At 44.9% G+C, this 24,115-nt stretch overlaps 1 protein-coding gene across 1 annotated transcript in view; it reads left to right on the top strand.

Annotated features, from left to right (window-relative positions):
* Positions 1-24,115, top strand: part of LOC140730142 (transcobalamin-2-like) — a 77,791-nt gene that overhangs the window by 4,594 nt on the left and 49,082 nt on the right. The window contains exon 2 of the mRNA XM_073050275.1: positions 22,580-22,664. Coding sequence (XP_072906376.1) covers positions 22,580-22,664 — 85 coding nt within the window. The remainder of the gene's footprint in view (positions 1-22,579; positions 22,665-24,115) is intronic.

Genomic DNA, 24,115 nt, shown 5'->3' with positions numbered 1-24,115 from the left:
AAAGGTCTCAGACTGTTACTCTTTAAATCATAGAGATATGGTGAAATTAACAAGACTTGGGTTGGGGCATTGTGGGCTAAACTGTTTCCTAAAGATTCTATAATAGGAAAACATTCAACTGGATTATGTGACTGTGGTAGTCCACAGACAGTTCAGCATGTTTTGCTGAGTTGTAATCGATTATAAAATTGAAAGAAGAATATTGCTCAAGAGGTTGTCTGACTTAAATGTATTTTGTATTTCTATTAAATCTTTGTTTGGCCATCAAGAGAACCACCATCTGATTGAAAAGTTTATCATTCTGTTTCTACATGCGACTGGTTTATACTTGAGAATTTGAGTTTCTAGAAATTCTGTAATTAATTCTACATCCTGCAGAGGACAGTAATACGCCTCGATGCGTCTAAACTTCCGGAAATAGAAGAAGAAGAGGAGCTTGTCGAGACTTGGACAAAGAACAGCAATGTTTCGCCGTCTGTTTTGCTTTCAGCCTTGCCTGAGAAATTGGACTTTTGAGTCAACCGACTTTAAAGACTAGTGACATTCATTTAATAATTAGATGTTCTTTTTCAGCCACGGTGTACACTTCGGTTCCTGTTTGAGAGTCTTAGTTAACTGCCCTGCTTGGCCTTGTGTTTATTGTTTATTTTCCCTTTAACACTGTTCACAATAAAATTTCTGAACTATCGACCTGCTTAACTCTCTCACTTCGCACCTGGGCCATATCTGAACCTAGTAACACAATACCCCGAGAAGGTGTGGAGGCAGGCACTCTCAGTGTTGAAAAGCATCGGGATGAGCAGGAAGGCATAGCAGTCCCCGACCAAGTACACTAGTAAAAGGGACTGATGTGAATGGTGCCTGATATCAGCATGGACATGCTGGGCTGTGTTATACACCCCTCCTAATGAATAATTTGGCCTTTGGAGGCTTCCCAGGCTCTTGGGGAATACGGCCAGCAGGAGGCAAATGCCAGTAAATACACACTGAAGTGGTTAGGCTCTACATAGCTACTCATTGCTAAATAGAAACATAGAAACATAGAAAATAGGTGCACGAGTAGCCATTCGGCCCTTTGAGCCTGCACTGCCATTCAGTATGATCATGGCTGATCATCCAACTCAGAACCCTGTACCTGCTTTCTCTCCATACCCCCTGATCCTTTTAGCCACAAGGGCCATATCTAACTTCCTCTTAAATATAGCCAATGAATCGGCCTCAACTGTTTCCTGTGGCAGAGAATTCCACAGATTCACGACTCTCTGTGTGAAGAAGTTTTTCCTCATCTCGGTCCTAAAAGGCTTCCCCTTTGTCCTTAAACTGTGACCCCTCATTCTGGACTTCCCCAACATCGGAAACAATCTTCCTGCATCTAGCCTATCCAATCCCTTTAGAATTTTATACGTTTCAATAAGATCCCCCCTCAATCTTCTAAATTCCAGTGAGTATAAGCCTAGTCGATCCAGTCTTTTTTCATATGAAAGTCCTGCCATCCCAGGAAACAATCTGGTGAACCTTCTCTGTACTCCCTCTATCGCAAGAATGTCTTTCCTCAGATTAGGGGACCAAAACTGCACACAATATTCTAGGTGCTGTCTCACCAAGGCCTTGTACAACTGCAGTAGAACCTCCTTGCTCCTGTACTCAAATCCTTTTGCTATGAATGCCAACATACCATTTGCCTTTTTCACCGCCTGCTGTACCTGCATGCCCACCTTCAATGACTGATGTACAATGACACCCAGGTCTCGTTGCATCTCCCCTTTTCCTAATCGGCCACCGTTCAGATAATAATCTGTTTTCCTGTTCTTGCAACCAAAGTGGATAACCTCACATTTAACCACATTAAATTGCATCTGCCATGAATTTGCCCACTCACCTAACCTATCCAAGTCACCCTGCATCCTCTTAGCATCTTCCTCACAGCTAACACCGCCGCCCAGCTTCGTGTTATCCGCAAACTTGGAGATGCTGCATTTAATTCCCTCATCTAAATTATTAATATATATTGTAAACAACTGGGGTCCCAGCACTGAGCCTTGCGGTACCCCACTAGTCACTGCAGAGCATCCAGCAGAGTATCTTATCACTAGCCCTCACACTACATTAACTACTCCCTCCCCCCATCTTTCACCCAGGATCCCACACTCACCCCTCTTTTGACCCCAGTCCTTGCCCAACTCCAACCCCTGAGCGGAGACCTCACCCCAACTACATCTGAGCCCACAGGGATGTGGAACTCTTCTTATTCACTTCCACCTCCTTGGCTACTTCAACACTCTGCCCCCCCCCCCAACTGACCCCTTCTCATGTCTCCAACACTCCCCTTGGCCTCAGACACCTCCTTTGGGCCCTTTACCCTCTCTTGATCTTTTCATCTCCAATTGCCATCAACTACTGTGACTTCTCTGTTCCCTGGCTCACTCCAATCTCACTCCCTGTGAATGTGGATGCTTTCATTCACTCACCCAGCCTGGTCAGCACGCCCACAGACAAGAGCAGTGCCATCGAAGGCTGGTGAACTGACCTCTGCAATACAGAGGCTCAATTATGGCTCTGGAATACATCTTCATTCCTACAGCCAGGCCACCATCTCAAAATGTCACCGGTCTCATTACAGCAGGAGATCACCCCTCCACAGCTCTAACCTGACAGTGGTCCAACCCCACATTGGCCACTTCAATCTCTCAACCAAGATCCTCAAATAGGACTGACCATTGTTTCTGCCTGCTCTTGCCCCAGAAAACCTATCTCTTCATATCTCAATCCATCCTGTCTCCCCTTGTCCAGTCCCTTTCCAACTACATTTGGGGCACCTTGCATGTCCTCTACCATTTGGACAACCGATTGCTGGACCACTACAATGGATGCCCAGTCCTTGTACACCTCCATCTCCCATCAGAAAGATCTGAGAGCCTTTCACTTCCTTCTACATCAAAGATCCAACCAATTGCCCTCCACTAACACTCAACTGTCTGCTGAACTTGTTCTAACTTAAAGAACTCTGCTTTTGGCTCCACAGGGGACAATTAGATAGATAGATAGATAGATACTTTATTCATCCCCATGGGGAAATTCAACATTTTTTCCAATCCCCCATACACTTATTGTAGCAAAACTAATTACATACAATACTTAACTCAGTAAAAATATGATATGCATCTAAAATTACCCTCTCAAAAAGCATTAATAATAGCTTTTAAAAAGTTCTTAAGTAGTTTACTTAAATACATTGAGTCCTAACCCCGGCACTTTAACATATCTTACTCCTGGCGGTTGAATTGTAAAGCCGAATGGCATTGGGGAGTATTGATCTCTTCATCCTGTCTGAGGAGCATTGCATCGATAGCAACCTGTCGCTGAAACTGCTTCTCTGTCTCTGGATGGTGCTATGTAGAGGATGTTCAGGGTTTTCCATAATTGACCGTAGCCTACTCAGCGCCCTTCGCTCTGCTACCGATGTTATACTCTCCAGTACTTTGCCCACGACAGAGCCCGCCTTCCTTACCAGCTTATTAAGACGTGAGGCGTCCCTCTTCTTAATGCTGCCTCCCCAACACGCCACCACAAAGAAGAGGGCGCTCTCCACAACTGACCTATAGAACATCTTCAGCATCTCACTACAAACATTGAATGACGCCAACCTTCTAAGGAAGTACAGTCGACTCTGTGCCTTCCTGCACAAGGCATCTGTGTTGGCAGTCCAGTCTAGCTTCTCATTTAACTGTACTCCCAGATACTTGTAGGTCTTAACCTGCTCCACACATTCTCCATTAATGATCACTGGCTCCATATGAGGCCTAGATCTCCTAAAGTCCACCACCATCTCCTTGGTCTTGGTGATATTGGTAACAGGTTTACAACACAGTCGTAGCCTTGGTGAGGTGGCAGAGTCGAGGCCATTCTCTTGTTGAAGGCCTCCTTGTAGACAGGAGGGATTTTGGCCATTTTGGGTGTTGGACCTTCCTTTGAGGACGACTCTTGAAGCTTCTTAGGTGGCATGGGGGATTTGACAGACCTCCGAGTCTAAGCTCACAAAGTTCGCTTGTACAACCAGCAGCCAAATCAGTGTCCCTGTCTGTATACCCCAAGCAATGAGAGTGCTGCATTAGAGAGGGTTCTTGCACCTTCCTCCCCGCCCCCAGGAATAGTCTACAAGGATAGGTGTAAAGGAGCCTTTCCCTTCCTTGAGACCTGATGGCTGGATTCCTTAAACTAAGCTGGAAGTTTTCCAGACTGCTCCGGCATCTCCTTGGTCCTCTCCTGAATTAGAGATTCCCTCTGTCTAGCTCTTGTGGGGTCCTGATGACATTATGTTGGGACTTGCACAGTCCCATTGACTGGAACCAGCTTGTCTGTCCTTGAGACAGGACTAGGTCTCCGTTTACCTCACACTGAAGGGTGTTCCCCTGTTGATCGTTGGTCACGGGAGAGTTTGGAGATTGGAACAGCATACCGTAAACAAACCCTCTTGCAATGATTCTCTCCTCCCTCCAGTCCATGGATGGGTTATGCTGGGACAGCCAAGGATACCCAAGCATCAATGGTAGGAGTGGAGAGTCAATACTGTGGGAACTAATATCTTCCACATGACCTCCTGTCCTTACCTGCAACACCACAGTCTGTAGCTGGGTCTGCCCGGAACCTAGTGGCCAGCCATCCAGGACAGTTGTGAGCATGGACTGGCTCAACTCTCACACTGGGCTGCCAAACCGATGGGTGGTTCCTGAATCCAGAAAAATTACCTTCTGCCCCAGAGTCCACAAAAACCTTCGCATGCCTCAAGTTGTTACTCCAGATGAACTCCGCCTTCAGTCTGACACAAGAACCCATTGGACTGTGTGTAATGGCTGCTACCGTCACAGTCCTCATGACACTGGACATCTCAGCAGCTCTCCAGGTGGCTGCAGCCTCGGACATTCCACCCACAGGTGGCCAGCTTCCCCACAGTAAAAGCAGTAACCTTGATTCCGACGACGGGACCTCTCATTGCGGAGAGTCTAGTGCAACTGACCTGCACGTGTTCAGCTGGATCCTGGGCAGGCAATTGGCCGCTCAGGGTCCAAGGTTGGGGTCTGGAGGTGTGTTTCTCAACTGGGCTTCCGCAAGAGGTCATGATTGGATAAAAAACTGAAAATAGTTTTTTGAACTTCACACGCGTGATGCTAGTGCTCACAGTAGTGGGCAGCGACTAAGCAACCCCATTAGCAATCTCATTGGAGATCTCTGAGCCCAGTATGGCAGTGCACAGTAGGACCCTGTTCATTCTGTTTTTCACACCAGATAGAGGAGGGCAGTAGACTGATAATTAGTGAGTGTTGTATTACACGGAGGGGAGGATGGTAGGCTGATAATTGGTGAGTTCTGTATTACACAGAGGGGAGGATGGTAGCCTGATAATTGGTGAGCGCTGTATTGCACAGAGTGGGGACGGTAGGCTGATAATTGGTGAGTACTGTATTACACGGAGGGGAGGACAGAAGGGTGATAATTGGTGAGTGCTGTATTACACAGAGGGGAGGACGATAGGCTGATAATTGGTGAGCTGGGAGGGGAGGATGGTCAGCTGATGAAATGTGTTTTCCGAGCATTGAATGGACTCGCCCATTTTAATATATTATTTACCCCTGTGTTTTACAGACATGTCTGATGTGACCATTTTTGAATTGGTATCTGTGAGTCATTTTACTGCATTAGTGCAAGAACAGACACAAAAACATCCATCTGTACAATGAAAGCTACTTATCAATGGGTTTTACATGGACTGGTGAAACAAGTGCCTATTCCATTGTGCTTGGACTGTGGCAAACAAATTACAAATGTAGCATTGGCTCCAGCAAAATTGAAAAGGCACTTAACCACAAATCATTTTTGATGGGAATTACATTATAGTTTTGGTAGTAGGCATTATATATTTACAGCTCTGTGGGGTTGAACGCTCTGATTAATTTTTCTTTTATATATTGTAATGGTTGGCCTCGAGTTTTGTAGTGAGAGGGTGGGGAGGATACTAACTTTATATGATTTTATTTTGGGTGCTTTTCCTTATTGTCATGAATTATATATTAGACACGTTTGTTTTGCACTGTATTAATCTCCATCTTGTTGATAGGTTTTTTTGTAGTCATATTGTAGAAACTCAAAAAAATTAATTTTAAAAAATCACAAAAGTGCTGATTATTTTAAACAGCTATTAGAATCTTAGAGCAAACAGTGTAAAGCTCTTGTTAGTAAGTCAGTCAGTAAAAGGATACAGGAAGCATGTTACTTAATAGCAGAACTTATTACCCAGAAAAGGAAAAGTCACACAGTTGGTGAGAACCTAGTAATGCCAGCATGTAAATTATAGTGGGTCAAATGCTAGGACAGGATGCAGTATGAGAAATCGAAAAGGTTTCACGCTCAGCGATGATGTAAAGATCAGGAGGGATGAAGAATCCTCGCTGGTGACTGTGGAGGCCAATGCTGGATCAGCAGGCTCTGGAACAGTAGGGACACGGGTAAGGCTGGGATGTGGGTGCTTGGATAGTGGGATCCTTCCCGCATCTCCTCTTCCCTTCAGCAGTCGCTCTTCTGGATTCCTCAATAGTCGTGGCTGCTCCGTGGATCAGTGTTCCCCAGCGGCCTCTGTCACAAGCCAGCTGCTGTCACTCATTCACCTCGATATTTGCCTGAGAGCTGCTGCTTAAGTTGGTCTTTGTACCTCTTGCATGGGGCACCACAATCTCTTTTGCCCTGAGAGAGTTTTTTGTAGAGTACAACTTCCAGTAACCTGGAGTTGTCCACATGAGACACGTGGCCTGGCCAGCGGAGATTCCTGAGCACCAAAGTGGATTTGATGCTTGGAAGCCGAGCCTTCTCCTGGACATCGTTGTTGAGGACATGACCCTGCCAGCTGATACCCGTGATGGAGCAGAGTCAGTGCTGATGGGAGTGCTCGAGCAACCAGATCCGCTTGCAGTACAAGACCCAGGGTTCAGACCCGTGTAGCAGTGTTGTGAGGACAGCAGCCCCGTACACCTGGATTTTTCTGGACTCACATGGCTGTTGGTTCTTTCACACTCATTTCTGGAGGCAGCCGAAGGCACTGCTGGCTCTGATGAGTTGATTGTCAACGTCCCTCATTGTTAGAGATGACCCTGCCCAGGAAGGTGAACTGCTCAACCATGGTGAGAGGGAGGCTGTCAATGGAGATCCCAGGTGGGTGGTAAATGTCATGTGGGGCTTCTGATGGAGGATCATTGTTTCCTTCAAATTGACTGTTAACCCGAGAGCCCTTCAGCCTTGGCGAACTGAGTTACTGCAGCCTGTAGCGCGTCCTCTTTGTGTGTGAGAACAGCAGAGTTTTCTGCATATAGTAGCTCGAGAACGGGCTCTTGCGTGATTCTTGTTCAGGCGAGAAGGTGGCCACTCTCAAACGGTATGATTAGTCAACGTTTCGATGACATGTCACGGTGCTGAAGAGGTTTAATGTGATAAATTGAAAAACAACAGCTTCTCTGTCCAGGTTATTGAGTCAACAGAATTCACCAATAAGTGTCTTGTTGTAGCATTTGTAAGATTTGTAAATGATGGTGAAATTCAAGAAAACATTTTTTCTGTTGCAAAGAGCCGCCCAAAACAAGCAAAGGCTGAGATATATTTAATGTTTGGTCTTCATATCTGGAAACAAAAAGTCTGTCTTGGAGGAACTGCGTTGGCATCTGTACTGATGGGTCCCATCAATGGTTGGCTCCGTGAGAGGTTTCGTTTCTCCTGTAAAAAGAGAAGAAAGTCCTGACATTGTCACAACACACTGCTTTCTTCAGAGAGAGCTGCTGATGTCAAGAACTCTTGGAGACGAAATGAAAAAAGTTTGGATGATGCTACAAAAACGGTTAACTTTGTTAAACAAAGGCCAGTTAATGGTTAAAAAACAATGTGAAAACTTGGACAAGGAAGCACAAGGAAGCACACCTGTCTCCTACTGAAATCTGGTGACTTAGCAGAGGAGTTCTCAACAGGGTGTTTGAGCTGATAGGCAAATTGCAGGAGTACTTTCAAGAAAATTGTAGGCCAGATTTTGCCAAGTGCTTTGAAGATGAAGAATGGCTGCAGAAACTAGCCTACTAACAGACATATTTCATCGTATGGACCAGTCTCTGCAAGGCTCTGGAGAAAAAAAAAATTTGACTTCAAGTGACAAGATTCTTGGATTTAAAAGGAAACAATCTTTGTAAAAATCATGTTGCAAAAGGAAATCTTCAAATGTTTCTACTGCTGCTTGAGCTGGAGAGTGAGGAAGGATCAGAAAGATTCAAGTCTTATTGAAAACCACCTGGAAGAACTGCAGAACAAAACTGAGCAGTATTTTTCCTCCATTTCAACACAGGTGTATGACTGGGTGAGAGACCCTTTCTCTGAATCTTCGGCTTCTCTTTGAGAGGAGAAGAACTTTGTGAGCTACAGTCTGATCATGCGTTCAAGATGAGATTTACTGACCTGCCCCAGGACATTCTGGATTTCTGTGAAAGAAGAGTATCCTGCCATTCATTGGGAAGCAATGAACATTTTGCTGCAGTTTTCAACTTAATACATGTGTGAGCAAGCTTTTTCTTGTTTAACAAGCATCGAGAGCAAGGATAGAAATCCTCTCATTTCAGCTGAAGGTGAAATCCATTGTGCTTATCTCAATTTCAATCCAGAATTGAGTATTTGGGCAGTAAAAACAAGCCCAGGTTTCACGTGCCAGCCCTGTATTAGAGCCTGATCATGTCACTTAGTAAGAAAATGTTTTTTCAAAGTTTTGTATTAGTCTGTCTTAGGCTATGTCTTTATTCATATTGTTTTGACTTAAGGTTTTTAGCAACTTTACTATTTAACATTGTCAATGAACTTTCATGTTGTAAATAGCATTAATTAAAACCAACTTACAGCCTTCATTTAAATTAAATCTACCAGGCCTACCTTTAGAAATATTAAATCCCATTTTGGCTTAAGCCAGCTATTTAACTGTAATTTATTGTTTGCCTTATGAGTTGTGAAAATTTATGAAAGATTAATTTCAAGAAAAGTAAGCTAAGCTTAAACTACCTGTTTATTTTTAAAGAAAGGTTGGCTAAAATTCATTCTCCACTCAAAAGAACATTGACAGTTAATTTTGGATTATTATTACCATATTGTATTGTGAGCTGTAGATATAATATTTTTACGCAGGGGTTCCCTGAGATCTGAAAGTTATTTCCAGGGCAAAAGAAGTTGAGAAAGGCTGCTGTGGAGGGTTGGAGGGTTTGAGTGTCTGTCTCTGGGAAGCTGGCCGATAAGCGTCTCGTTATCACGCTGTGGTGAGCAAACTCCGGCTAACAGGTAGAACGCTGCTTCACAACACACAGCGAAGGGATAGAGGCAACTCGTAGTCCTCCAGGGGCTACAGAAAGCCGGTGGGGTGGTGGACACTTGTACAGTAGCTGAGGAGAAAGGGGCAGAGCAGGGAGGGAGGTATGGGGGGGGGGGGGGAGAGAGGAAAACAAGGAAGTGAATCAGATACATTATCAAAGGTTCAACAGTACATGTAATGTCGGAAATGTATACAATATACATCCTGAAATGCTTTTCCTTCCCAACCATCTATGAAAACAGAGGAGTGCCCCAAAGAACGAATGACAGTTAAGTGTTAGAACCTTAAAGCTCTCCCCCCCCCCCCCCACCAGCTCCCCTCCCTCCCTCCCGAGCGGAAGCGGCAAGCAACAATTCCCTTCTCCCCACCGACAAAAATAAAGCGCACCCGCTACCAGCACTCAAGTGTGAGCAAAGACAGAATTGCAGTTACCCCCAAAACTACATAGTTCACCCGATAATTCGACATGCTGCAGGCTCTCTCTCTCTCTTTCTCTCCTACTAAGGTGACTCCATTCCATTTGCCAACGAGCGGGAGAGATAATGAACAACTCACTGCTTTACGTTGTTAAAAGTCCGCTCCGTCATTTTCGAGCTCTGAGCCTGGATCCTGGGACCCCAGGCACACAGTAGATGATCTGACTCCCCCAACGACACACGGATCCCCTGTGGCGACACAGACCCTTGATTTGCCCGTCACCGGTTACTCGCGATCCCAGGCTTCAGAAACCGTGCGAGAAATCTTAGGCTGAGACTTTGGCGTGCGAATTGCGGCTGAATGTGGAACCCCGAGAGCGGGTCCCATTCCCGCAAAGAACCGTAGTCAGCGTGTGACTCCGGGTCAGGGTCTTCAAAAGAACCCTGAATGGGAAAAATAGAGATATTAAAGATAGAAATAGGACGGTTTTTGACGATGCAAGCAAAGGAGTTGCCGTTGGCTGCCATAGCTACTTAGCTCTGCCTCACCGACTTAAATGAGGTGAACTTTAGCAAGTCAGGCAGGATTTATGGAGTGGAATACACAGTTGATGTTTCCGGCTGAGCTGGATGAAAACAACTCGACCCGAAAAGTCTACTGCTTATTAACAGCTTTCGTAAATTCACACAAAGAAAACTCTGCACTAACATTGCTGCAGATCGCTTCCAGCACATCAGGGGCCTTAAAGGAGCCGCGCCCGCTGTGCGTACTCTGGGAGTTCGAGCGTCTACCTCCGGGAAGCTGGTGCGGTTGGGATCCTCCCGTAACACTTTCTGTATCAACACATCGTGAAGAAGCTTCAGTAAGTCCTGCAGGGATCGAATTAACCTTTGAACCAATCTAATATGCCTAAGAACTAAAATGGATTAATCCGCTTGCTGAGGAAGTACCACTTGTTTAAAAATACGAGAGAATCTGCAGATGCTGGGAACCCAGAACGACACACACAACATGCTGCAGGTAATCAGCAGGTCAGGCAGCATCTTTGGAGAGGAAGAAAGAGCCAATGTTTCGGACCGAGACCCTTCATCAGGACCAGGTTAAACTGTTCCACATTCTCCAGTGTAACATCTGGCACTGAACGGGTTAACACTCGCCCGAGAAACTCTTGCCAAAAGTTCTGTGGTGCAAGAACAGGTGAAACCAGTTGACTGATTTATTAATAAATCTTTATTTGCATCTATCAGCCTGTCAGCAAGAATGATCACAGGGCGAGTTGAAGAAATGTCGACGGGTTGTCGTAAAAGTTGTGTAAGGGATTATTTTCAAGCATGAAGCACGACGAGAACCATTTGCGAACAAGACTGACTGATGCCCATCTGTCTAATGTCTCGCTCTTGGCATCGACAAGTCTGACACCCGATATTGAGAAGCTTCCAAGCAACAAACAGCATCAAGTTTCACACTGATTTATCGACTGTTTGCATTAAAATTGTCTTTTTTATTCCACTTAATTCACCACCACATCATGTTCATACGTTTTATGTTTAAAGATTTTTTGTGTCCTTTTAACAGATTCAAAAGATGCCTTGATTGAAGTAAGCTGCAACTAAGCTGAGTTCTGTGATTACTAATTGGCAGCCTTGGTTAAGCACAAATGATTTTCCAGCATGCGTTATTCATGAACTTGAGGCAATACATAACTAGATGTATTTAAATGGATAATTCCTATATTTCAAGTTTTTATGGCATTTATCTGGCCCACCGTCCGCTCATTAACACGCGATCCGGCCCACAGAGGCAAAAAGGTTGCCGACCCCTGGGATGGAGGCAACTCGCAGTACTCCAGGGGTTACAGAGAGCCGGTGGGCGGTGGACACTCGTACAGTAGCTGTACAGAAAGAGGTGCTGAGAGAACGTATAGGGGAGGGGGAGAGAGGAAAACGAGGAAGTGAATCAGATACATTATCACCGATTTAAATGAGGTGAACTTTAGCAAGCCAGGCAGGATTTATGGAGTGGAATACACGGTTGATGTTTCCGGTCTCGACCCGAAACGTCGACAGCTTATTTCCCTCCGTATGCGCCGCCTGACCTGCTCAGATCCCCCGGGCCCCAGCACTCTGTGTGTGTGTGTGTGGGGCTCTGGATTTCCAACATCCGCGGAATATCTTGGGTCTATGACATGAAATGTGGTGTCTTGCAGCAGCAGTACAGTGCAAAACATCAAATGACTATCAATCACAAAAATTAATAGTGCAAAATCAAAATAAGTAAGTGTTCTTGGATTCCGGGACTGTTGAGGAATCTGACGGCAGAGGGGTTGAAGCTGTTCCTGCTCTGATGAGTGTGAGTCTTCAGGCTCCTGTACCTCCTGCCCGATGGTAGTAACAAGAAGAGGGCGTGTGCTAGATGGTGAGTGATGGATGCCCCCTGGAGGGACGGCCTCTTGAAGATGCCCTTAGTGGTGGGGAGGGTGATGGAACTGGCAGAGTTCACAACCCTCTGCAGCCTCTCGCCATTCCGTGTGTTCTCCGTACCAGTCAGTCAGAATGCTCCCCACTGTACATCGAAAGCAAGTTGCAAAAGTCTTCCACATAAAATATCTCTCAAACTCGTAATTAAGTAGAACCACTGGTTCAAAGCAAATTTATTATCCATAAGTCACTGCATACGTACAACCCTGGGATTCATTTTCCTGCGGGCACACACAATAAAGCCATAGAATAATAACCATAAGAGAATCAATGAAAGCCGCCTTCAGGACTGCATCCATGCTTTGAACCCAGGACTGCATCCATGCTTTGAACCCAGGACTGCATCCATGCTTTGAACTCAGGACTGCATCCATGCTTTGAACCCAGGACTGCATCCATGCTTTGAACTCAGGACTGCATCCATGCTTTGAACTCAGGACTGCATCCATGCTTTGAACCCAGGACTGCATCCATGCTTTGAACTCAGGACTGCATCCATGCTTTGAACTCAGGATAGATCCTCTGAGATTTTGAAGCCCAGAAACTTGAAGCTGCTCATCAATTCCACGTCTGACTCTTCAATGACAACTTCCCCTTCCGGTAGCACACAATCAAGTCCTCGGTCTTGCTGACATTGAGGGCAAGGCTGCTGTTGTCACTCAACCAGCTGACCTATCTCACTCACGTAAGCCTCATCGTTGCCATTTGAGATTCTACTAACAACATGGGTGAATTTGTAGATGCTGTTTGAGCTGTGCTTAGCCAGACAAGTCATGAGTGTAGAGAGAGCAGAGCAGTGGGCTAAGCATGCAGCCTTGAAGTAGGCCTTGTATTGATTGTCAGCAAGGAGGAGATGTTCTTACCAGTAGGGAAGGAGAGGATCCTGTGCAGATGGAGGCACAGAGGCCCATGTTTTGAAGCTTGGTTAATAGTGGATAACGGTGAGAATGTTAGGAAGAATAAGATATGAGATTAGATGGGGGAGAGACACATAGAAAAACAACAGGAAGGGAATGGAGGAAAGGGAAGGGGAGAGAGAGAAAGGGAGGAAAACAGAGGGGTTGTGGGGAGGCAGACATGGTAAAGTTTGATGGAGAAAGAGAGAAAAGGAGAGAGAGGTGTCCGGACAGACTTTCTCAGGTGAGAGGAGGTAGGTTTAATCTGGAAAAAAATCTGCAGATGCTGGAAGAGTCTCGGTCAGAAAAGTTGACCTGTTTACTCTTTTCCAGAGATACTAACTGGGCTGCTGAGTTCTTCCGTTTTGTGTGCGTTGCTTGGGTTTAATGGGAATGTGGGTGTCAATGGAATGTGTGAATCTGAGTCCCGGGGAGAGGTGAGCTGGTGCTGATGTAGTTCAGTCGATTATGGAGGGGATGTTAACTTCAGCTTTGGGATATAACCCGGTCTGATCAAAAACCCTCTGGTGAACCCTGGGAAGAACCGATTTGGACTGGATAGGAGCTGAGGAACCAACAGCTGGAGCCTTACCAGACACACTGCAAAGTAACAATAATTGATATTCACAAAAGTTATCCTGGGAATGAAAGGTTTATCATATGAGGCACGTTTGGTGGCTCTGAATCTGCATCTGCTGGAGTTTAGAAGAACAAGGATGGGGGAGGGGTGGGGATTTCACTGAAATCCATCAAATATTGAAAGGCCTAGAGCTGGAGGTGATGTGGAGAGGATGGTTCCTATAGTGGAGGATTTTAGGACCAGAGGAGTTTCTTTAGCCAGAGGGTGGTGAATCTGTGAAATTCCTTGCTACAGGCAGCTATGGAGACCAGGTCACTGAGTATATTTAAAGCAGAGGTTGATAGATTCTTGTGCAGAGACAGAGAAATGGAGCTCATCTGCACAGATCTCTGAAGATTTGTCATGTTCAGATAACAGTCCTGTATTGAATCTCAGGGTTCATAAATAGAGATGATCAATACAACAAAGTGAGGTCAGGCAAACATTAAGTTCTGGTTAGGCCAGAGTAGGATTTCTGTATTCATTTTGACAAATGTAAAGATCAGAAAATAGAGGTGAAAATTTAGGCCATGCGTCTCAGGAGTCTACCTGCCATTCAATCATAGCTGATTTTCCTTTCCCATTCTCCTGTCTTCTTCCAGTGAATCTTAATCCCATTACTATCCAAACCTATCAATCTTTGCCCTAAACACACCCGGTGACTTGGCCTCAGTAGCTCTCTGTGGCAATGAATTCCATAAATTCTCCAAGACCTGGTGACTGTAAAGGTCGCGGGTTTACCAGGGTGGCTGCGGTGACACGAGCTTTCAGTTCCAAGGGCAGGTTAGAGAAGCTGGAGGCCAAGGGCAGATTTGATGCCCACCCAAAGGCAGATTTAGATGTCCAGAAGACATTTGATAGGACCAGAATGTACAGGTGGTCTTATGAAAGTTGGACGCGTGTGCCTTGTATCTGCAGCAGCTTAGAGGTCAGAAGAGATTGCAATATACAATATCACGAGGGATGTTTCATATTTATATTTCCATGTTGTCAAGGGGAGAACGTGCAGATTTTACACAGACATCACCAGAGCTCAGGATCGAACCTGCATCACTGAAGCTGTGGGACTAATCGTGCAGAATGAGTTCCCACTTGAGAGGTGGACACACAGAGGAGAGTTTCTCTTGTGGGAGAATCTGAAATCAAGATCACTGTTTAAAAATAACGGACTGTCCCTTCACAACAGATGAGGCGACTTGAGTTCATCCCTTCAGAAGTGTTTAGATCTCTCCCCAAGACACGTTTGAAGCAGAGCCTCTGATTGATTTGACTGGAAAGTTGAATTAGCAACACGGCAAAATCTAATGAAAATTTTTTTTTAAAGGAACTACAGATGCTGGAGATCTGAAATAAAACAATCTGGAAACACTCAGCAGGGCAGGTAGCGTCTGTGGAGTGATGAGTTCTTAATGTTTCAGGTCAAACCCTGCTGAATAATGAATGAAATTGCTGCGATGTTGTCAGCTTGCAAGGCCAAATGTCCTATTCCTGATCCTAATTCGAATGTCCATGTGAGGAATGATGAGTCCAAGTTCAACACTTATCATTTAACCATACAAGAATCCCTATGAATACAACCAAACCAAACAGTGCTCCTACACAAAATAAAATATTATACGAGCCCAAGTCCCTGAGGGACATGTCCTATAAATTGATGGTGCGTAAGTGTTATCAACAAGAACAAGCAGTTCTCAACAGACACAGACACTATATCCACCTTGTCGTGCCACCAATCGAACACTGGGGGGCAGCACCAATGAGAGGGGCAAGCCCCCGGCCCAGCATAGACAGCGTGTTGTGCTGCCTCCGGCTTCTCCTCTTCTGGACTGCTACAACAGGCAAGCCCATGGACTGAGGCCTAGTTCTTGCCACACAGCTCCCCCGCCATCGGTCTCCCCAATAAGCAGGGAAATAGACAAGCAGCATTTTACATTTCTAATGTCCAACGGGCTCTCTCGATGACTAGAGAAACGTCCCAGACACTGGCTCGCGTTTGCACACTGGCTCTGATGCCTTCTTGTAGTGGGCACTGACAAGGCCTGGTCCAAGTCTAGCTCTTCCACCAATGACCAGCTCACGTGTGGTAGATTTGCAGTATCTGAAGTTCTAATGTCCAGCATTGTCCTGCGATCATAAAAAATATTACAGAGGAGCACAGGGCTTCTGCCATTGAGACCACCCTGACCAACCACACCCAGCTGTGCTCTAATCCTCGCTAATTACGCCCTGTGATTGATTTAAGTGTTGAGGAAGATTGAAACATCGAGGCGAATGCAGAAGGTGAGCGAGTGTTCAGCACCGACTGCCTGCCTCTTGCTTATTGCAGTGATGACCTCTCCCTGGATGCTGCCGGATAAGGTGTCTGTGTGTGACAGCCTGTCGCTCACTGCTGCTGTGTTTGACTGGTCTCTCTCCCTCTCCCTCGATGCTGTCGGAGGATGTTACCGAGTTCTGCGATTAAAGGATTGGACTGTGGACACTTCTCGTTCGTAATGTTTTATATACACTGTGGCTTCACCCGCTCCTTCTTGTTGCTGTCTGGTGTGACTTGTTAGGTTTTTTGGCACGAATGTGGGGTGTTTAGGGGTTTGATGTCTGCACAACTTGATTTTCTGCATGGGGTGGGGGGAGTTTGAAGTTCTTCCCGTTTGCATGATTTGTTTATCTGCATGTGGGGAGGGGGTTTTGAGATTTTTCTTCAAATGACTGCTGTAGATTTCTTTGTCTTGAGGCTATCTGGAGAAGAGAGATCTGAGTTTTATACTGCAAACATACTTTGACAAAAAAAATGAACCTTTAAAAGTCTGTTCCTGACCTGGATTGAACTGGGGACTGCTTGCTTGTGAAGTGAATCCGATGACCACAATACAACCAAAGCAGTGGTGTTGACAAAGGTGGACAAAGAAAATCCTGTTGACGGTCTGGGTCCGAAATGCCAGCTGTTTATTCCCCTCCATAGATGCTGACTTCCTCCAACTTTTTGTGCGTGTTGCTCAAAATTTCCGCACCTGCAAAATATCATGTAACAAGCGTCCCCTGTGGACTGGGACTTAGCCCACCTTCTGCTCCCCACTCTGGGGTTCAACACCGCCACTATCTGAGAAGCTTTCATTTTAAGCTCTGGTAGACATGTTGCCGCCTCGGTGCCTAATGGAACCCACCCTGTCCTTGCAGTGCTGAAGAATCTACCCATTAGTCCTATCAGTCATCTAAACCACCCAAGCTGAAAGGAGAAAGGACTGCTTCTACCTAAAGTACAGTCACACCTAATCTGTGTGGCCGTTGGCTCCCTCTCCATCTCAAGGGTGAGGTGACTGGCGTCCGCCGAGTCTCTTGAGTTTATGATCCATAGCTTGGCCAAAATAACAAAGATCTTGGATTAGTCAAAGGAGGTGAGCCGAACACAAACTCTTGTTGTTATGGTAAAAAGTGTTATCTCAGCACATTGCTAATAACTTTGGACAAACATGCTGTTCTTAATCATTCAGCGTCAGAACTCGATATTATTTGATGTTCTGACCTGACTGTGATCCAATTTGTAATTCTATTGAGTTATGCCAAGTGCATAAACCTAGTTTCAGCATTCAAACACAGAGCAGATCTGGGTTATGATCTGAAATGGAAATACCATTGGCATTAAACACTTGAATACACCCTTTTTAAAACAAACTAGGTCATCCTCCATCATTTCACTGCTCAGGTATAAATATGTACAGAACTAGTGGCAGCAAGAAAGGACCACGGGGAGTCTCTGTCTGAGTGAGTAAATTCTGACTGAAGGACGGCATGAAATGTTCAAATCATCGACCGGGTGAAAACTTCTGGGATTTTATTGTTAGATGATTCTGATGATGATAATTGTGAAAAATCTGCCATTTCCTACAGCACAACAAGGCTGGAGGTGCAGGGGGATGGGAAGCAGAGTGCTTGGGAATGTAGTGGAGTGGTTTTAGGAAAAGATGATACTAAGTGTGGTGAACTACATATATCTGTCTGGACATCCCCCCCCCCCCCCCCCCCCCCGCTGACTGCTCCTGTGGCTCCTCCCACAGACTCCAGTATAAAGGCGATTGGGGACTCTGCCCCGGCCTCAGTCTCCAGGATGCAGTGTGGTGGTCAATTGCTGCTTGTTCTTTCTTCCAGCCAATAAAAGCCTATATCTCGCCTTACGTCTCGGAGAGTTATTGATGGTGCATCACTAAGCCTACATACAAAGACAGGAATTGAAAGGCTGAGCAGCTGAGAATAATGTTCTGAATGTCTCTATTTGAATACCAGGAGTATTATAGTTAATGTGGATGAGCTTAGAGCAGGTATCAGCCAGTGGAATTATGACATTATAGCCATTAGTGAGACTTGTTTGAAGGAGGGGCAGGACTGGTAGCTCAATGTTCTGGGGTTCCGTTGTTTTAGATGTGATAGAACAGGAGGGATTAAAGAGGGAGGGGTGGCTTTACAGTCAGGGAAAATGTCACAGCTGCACCCAGACAGGACAGATTAGGAGGGCTCATCTATTGAAACTATACTGAGGAATAAGAAAAGATGACCACATAATGAGATTATATTATAAACCACCCAATAGTCAGCGGGATTTAAAGGAGCGAACTTGTAGAGAGATTGTGGACTGTTGCAAGAAAAGTAGGGGTGTGATAGTTGATTATTTTAACTTTCCGTACATTGACCGGGACTCCTATACTAGAAAAGGGCAGGATGGGACTGAGTTTGTCAAACGTATTCAGAAAGGTTTCCTTTATCATTATATAGAGGTCCCAACTAGAGAGAGTGTGATACTGGATCTCCTGTTAGGGAATGAGATGGGGCAGGTTATAGAAGCTTGTGTAGGGGGAACACCTTAGATATTTATGGTCCTCAGGTTAAGATTCTGAATTGGAGCAAGGCCAATTTTGGTGGCATCAGAAAGGATCTGGTAGATGTGGACTGGAGCAGGTTGTTTTCTGGCAAAGACTACTTGGTTAGTGGGAGATCTTCAAAAGTGAAATTTGAAGAGAATGGAGTTTGCATGTTCCTGTCAGAATAAAAGGCAAGGCTGACAAGTTTAAGCTAACCTGGCTTTTGAGATATATTGAGGCCATATTTTAGAAGATGGTGAGGTGCATAGCAGGTACAGACAGCAAGGAACAGACGAGATACTTGAGGAGTATAAAAATGCAAATGAGAACACTGAAATGGGAAATCCAGAGGCCTGAAAGAAGACCCAAGGTTTCTCTAGTAGACAAGGTGGAGGAGAATCCCAAGGGTTTCTACAGATGTGTTTAAGAGCAATGGGATAGCAAGGGACAAAGTTGGGCTTCTGGATGATCGGAGTTGTTACCTATGCATGGAGTTGAATATGATGGGGAGATTTAAGTTCTTTTTGCATCTGTATTTACTCGGGAGTTGGACACAGAGTCTATAGAAGTGAGGCAATACAGCAGTGAGGTCATGGACAATATATAGCTTAAGAGGAGGGGGTGCTTGATGTCTTGAGGAAAATTAGGGTGGATAATTCCCCAGGGCCTGACAAGGTGTTCCCTCAGACCTTGTGTGGGGCTAGTAAAGAAATTGCAGGAGCCCTAGCAGAGGTATTTAAAATGTCCTTATCCATGGGTGATGTGCTGGAGGATTGGAGGATAGCTAATGTTGATCTGTTCTTTAAGAAAGGCTCAAAGAAGAAGATGGGAAATTATAAGCCTGACATCAGTAGTGGATAAATTATTGGCAGCTTTTCTAATGGATTTATATGAATCCTGTTGGTCAAGATGGTTCAGGATGAAGTAGTAAATTGGATTCATCTTTGTTTTCACAGTAGATGTCAGAGGGTGGTAGTAGACAGTTGCCTCTCTAACTGGAAACTCTCTAACTCGTGGTGCTGCGGGGCTGGCGCTGGGTCCAATGTTGTTTGTCATCCATATCGACCAAAGCAAATTTAAGTCCTCAGAGTCTTGTTGTTGTTCACTGTAATTGCCTGCATGATTTTTACTTTTCTTTTTCTTGCGAATTGAGAGTTGTGTCTTTTGCTTTTTATTATTTTCTTTAATTGGGTTCTTTCGGGTTTCTTGCTTTGTGGCTACCTGTGAGCAAGCAAATCTCAAGAATGTATAATTTATACATTTTTTGATAATAAATTAATCTTGAGTGTTATCTGTACAGTATATTGTTTAATTAAGCACTTTTGTTCCTTTAAATAATTCATTATGGGTTATATGCAAAAACCCGTGAATTGCCTATGTCATCACGCTACCGCACAGTACTTACAAAATTACTCAAATATTATCGAAAAATTACAACAGTAAGAGAGTGAGTGCAGGCATTTATAGGGACAAGCCTCTCTCAGCAAGAGCAGTGTAGCTTGGATTTTAGATTTTGATTAAAACAAACTCAGTTTGTCTGAATGCAGGGCTTTTGATACCCTGACAGAATACCCTGGAAAATAGAATACGTACACAACGCTGGAAGAACTCAGCAGGTCAGGCAGCATCCGTGAGAAAAGAGTAGCGATACCCTGGAAAATGCATGGCCATGCACTTTGGTAGAAGAAATAATTGCGCAGACTATTTTCTAAATGGGGAGAAAATCCAAAAATCTGAGATGCAAAGGGACTTGGGAGTCCTTGTGCGGAACACCCTAAAGGTTAACTTGCAGGTTGGGTCGGTGGTGAGGAAGGCAAATGCCATGTTAGCATTCATTTCAAGAGGTCTAGAATACAAGAGCAGGGATGTGATGCTGAGGCTTTATAAGGCACTGGTGAGGCCTCACCTTGAGTATTGTGAACAGTTTTGGGCTCCTCATCGAAGAAAAGATGTGCTGACATTGGACAAAGTTCAAAGGAAGTTCAGAAGGATGATTCCGGGAATGAAAATGTTATCGTGTGAGGAACATTTGATGGCTCTAGGTCTGTACTCACTGGAATTTAGAAGGATGAGAGGGATCTCATTGAAACCTTTCAAATGTTGAAAGGGTAGATGTGGAAAAGATGTTTCCCATGATGGCAGAGTCTAGGGCAAGAGGGCACAGCCTCAGGATAGAGGGGCGTCAATGCGGAGAAATTTCTTTAGCCAGAGGGTGGTGAATTTGTGGAGTTTATTAACACAGGCAGCTGTGGAGGCCAGGTCATTGGGTGTATTTAAGGCAGAGCTTGATAGGTTCTTGACTGAACACGGCATCAAAGATTACATGGAGTGGGGCTGAGGAGGGGAAAAAGGGATCAGCCATGAATGAATGATGGAGCAGGCTCGATAGGCCAAATGGCCTCATGCTGCTCCTACGTTTATAGTAACTATAGACTTAGAATGTATGAGAACTGCATGACAAAGTAATGACTATAGTAACTTTGCCCCTTTTATATGCATTTTTCGTCTCCTGTTGTAATTTGTACCACACATCTAGGCTACTGTGATGAGGCCTTATCGAATTCCCATCAGGGTCTTTCCACACTTGCAGTTTCTTAACTCCACATTCTACATCTTCTGATCCAGTCACTCCTCTTAAGGATTTGATTTTTATTTTTTACCAACAAAGCTAACCCACCCCCTCTACACACCCACCTCTCTTTGAATAGGATGTGTATCACTGGCTGATTGTGCAGGTACAGCAGGAGCCTGCCAAATGCTTCTTGCTGGCTTGGGGAGCAGGGGTGTTTGCTCTCTGCCTGGCGATGTAAATGGGAACACACCAACCCCTACAACCTGTTCACCCTCCAGCTACCCATTCCATTCTCCACCCCTGCCACAAGCTTCTCCAGCCAGACTTAAAACCTCACTGTTGCCCCAGAAGCTCCTGCCCTATTAGCACTCTACCAGTGTGACACAGGGCCCAGATCTTAAACCAAGTGCCGCCGTAAAATGAAGAAGAGATCTTCCTTCACCGCAGCTCGAGCTGCCGTGCCACACTTACCCTCCCATAAGTTCAAGTCCGGTCAGGCCCAGTGGAGAATTTGAATTAAGTTGAAAAGTTGGGAAAAGGTGAGCAGGGTTGTCATGGGACAAGTGGCTTTGTAAAATCCTTCTGCAATGACCCTGCTTGGGTCACGTGTCATTCCGTTGAACACCGATGGATTTAACTCTTTAGTTGTGCCATTTAGTATGATCACAGCCATAACCCAGGAGCGTGGGAGACAAACAACAATCTTGCCATCAAAGACTGGAAATCCAATGGCAGCAAGGTAATTCAAACTCATAAACACAAGATGCTGGAAAATCCAGGGCGACACACACAGAGTTCTGGAGAAACTCAGCAGGTTGGGGAATAAACAGTCAACTTCTCAGGCTGAGGCCTTTCATTAGGCCTGATTATTCCTCTCGATAGATGCTGCCTGAGCTGATGAACCCCTCTGGCATTTTGAGTGTGTCGCTCCAAATGACTCAAAGTACCAGGGACTGCCAGAGGAGAGGATTAGACAACAGACGGTGCAGCAGCCCACTGTCTGATGTAGATGGCAATGTTGGGAGTCTCAGTCCTAGAGTTGTACAGCAGAATAACAAGTCCTTGGGTCCAATTTACCCCTGCTGGCCAAGTACAGAACAGAGTGGGTGTAATCCGAGCTTACATCATTGATGAACCACACAAATTCGAGAGATTAGATAGGTACATGGATAGAAGGGATATGGAGAATTATGGTCCTGGTGCAGTTCAATAGGAGTAGGCAGTTTAAGTGGTTTCAGCATGGACTAGATGGACTGAAGGGCCTGTTTCTGGGCTGTATTTCTCTATGACTCTCTAAATGAATGTTAATTGACTGAAGACTTCAGGATGCTTGAAGATTCACTCTGCTGTGTTCTTTTTCATCTGTATTTAGATTTTGGATGAAGAAGCAATGTCCATTTTCAGAGTTATCACCTTCTTACTTCTAAGTGTCTTTGGATGTTTCACTGAGCAATGCTGTAAGTGATCACCGCTGATTTATACACATATCCCCTTCCTCCCTCACCCCTCACACAGTGCTCGGTGTGGCTGGAGAACCAGTTTTGTGAAACCCCTCTCTTCTCCAGACCCATTCCTCACTTTGCTAACCCCTTCCCCATCTTCCCCACGATGTTCCCGCAGAGAATGCTCCTCTGAACATTTCTTGTATTCTTGTCCAGCCGCCATATAGCAGGTGCATGGATCCACACAAAGATGGACATCCCCTTGACTTGACCCAACATTTCTCTGTGCATCTATCTCTCTTCACTGTCAGTCTGCTTCCCCTCTTGAAGTTTTAAACTGTAATCTTGCCCGAGTTCTCAATGCTAGTCAGTCCTCATGCACTTCTTTCCTTTCCAGGTCAGTATGGACCTTACCTGAGTGGAGAACATTTCCCACACTCCTCCACGAGCACTATAACTGTTCCCCTAAGCCCCCTCCTTCTCCTCCTCCTCCCCCTCCCCCAGATGGAGAGCTTTGCCCACACTGTATCCTTCTACTGTGTCTACACTAACTCAACATAACAACCCCATGCCCTCGTCCAATTAAATAATGGAGGAATTGGTCACATGTTTTATGCAAAGCCACAGTACTTTAATTAGCTATGAAAAACGTTGGGACAAAATTAACCCAACCTGTCTTTTGAGGACTGACTGGATTGAGTGCAATGTATCTCTGTTCCCCATTACTACCTCTCCAGCTTTATTTTCCAGCAGTCCAATACCTCACCTTTTTACTCCTTATATATCTGAACACATTACTGCTATCCTTTTTATTATTAGTTATATTGAATAGCTTATTTCATATTTCATCTTTTCTTCTGTTATTGTTTTTTCAGTTGTCTTCTATTAGTTTTTAAAAGTTTCCATTCCTGTAGCTTCCTGCTAAATTTTGTTAAGTTGTATGTCCCCTCGTTTGCTTTTATACTGTCCTTAACTTCTCTTATCAGCCACCTTCTTTTTGAAAAGGTTTTCATTGGGATGAAATGGTCTTGCGTCTTCTGAATTGTTTCCAGAAACGCCTGCAATTGCTGTCCTACTCTCCTCCTTCCAATTAATATTGAGCAGATCCTGTCTCATGCCTCTACAGTTCACTTTACTCAACTGTAATACGGATATATCTGCTCCCTCTTAAACTGCAGAATGAATTCCTCCATATTGTGATCACTGACCCCTAAGCGTTCCTTTATCTTAAGCTCTCTAATCAAGTCTGGTTCATTAATAACACTCAATTCAGAATAGCTTTGTCTCTAGTGGGCTTGACCACAAGTTGCTCTGGAAAAGCCATCTCTTAGACATTCTACAAATCCCTGCTATTTTAATCCATCACCAACCTGATTTTCCAAATCCATGTGAATGTTATAGTTCCTGTGACTATAGTAACATTACCCCTTTTATATGCATTTTCTATTTCCTGTTGTAATTTGTAC

The sequence above is a fragment of the Hemitrygon akajei genome, chromosome 7, assembly GCF_048418815.1.
Source record: "Hemitrygon akajei chromosome 7, sHemAka1.3, whole genome shotgun sequence".
NCBI classification, from domain to species: domain Eukaryota; kingdom Metazoa; phylum Chordata; class Chondrichthyes; order Myliobatiformes; family Dasyatidae; genus Hemitrygon; species Hemitrygon akajei.
This window is presented reverse-complemented; position numbering and strand designations above follow the sequence as displayed.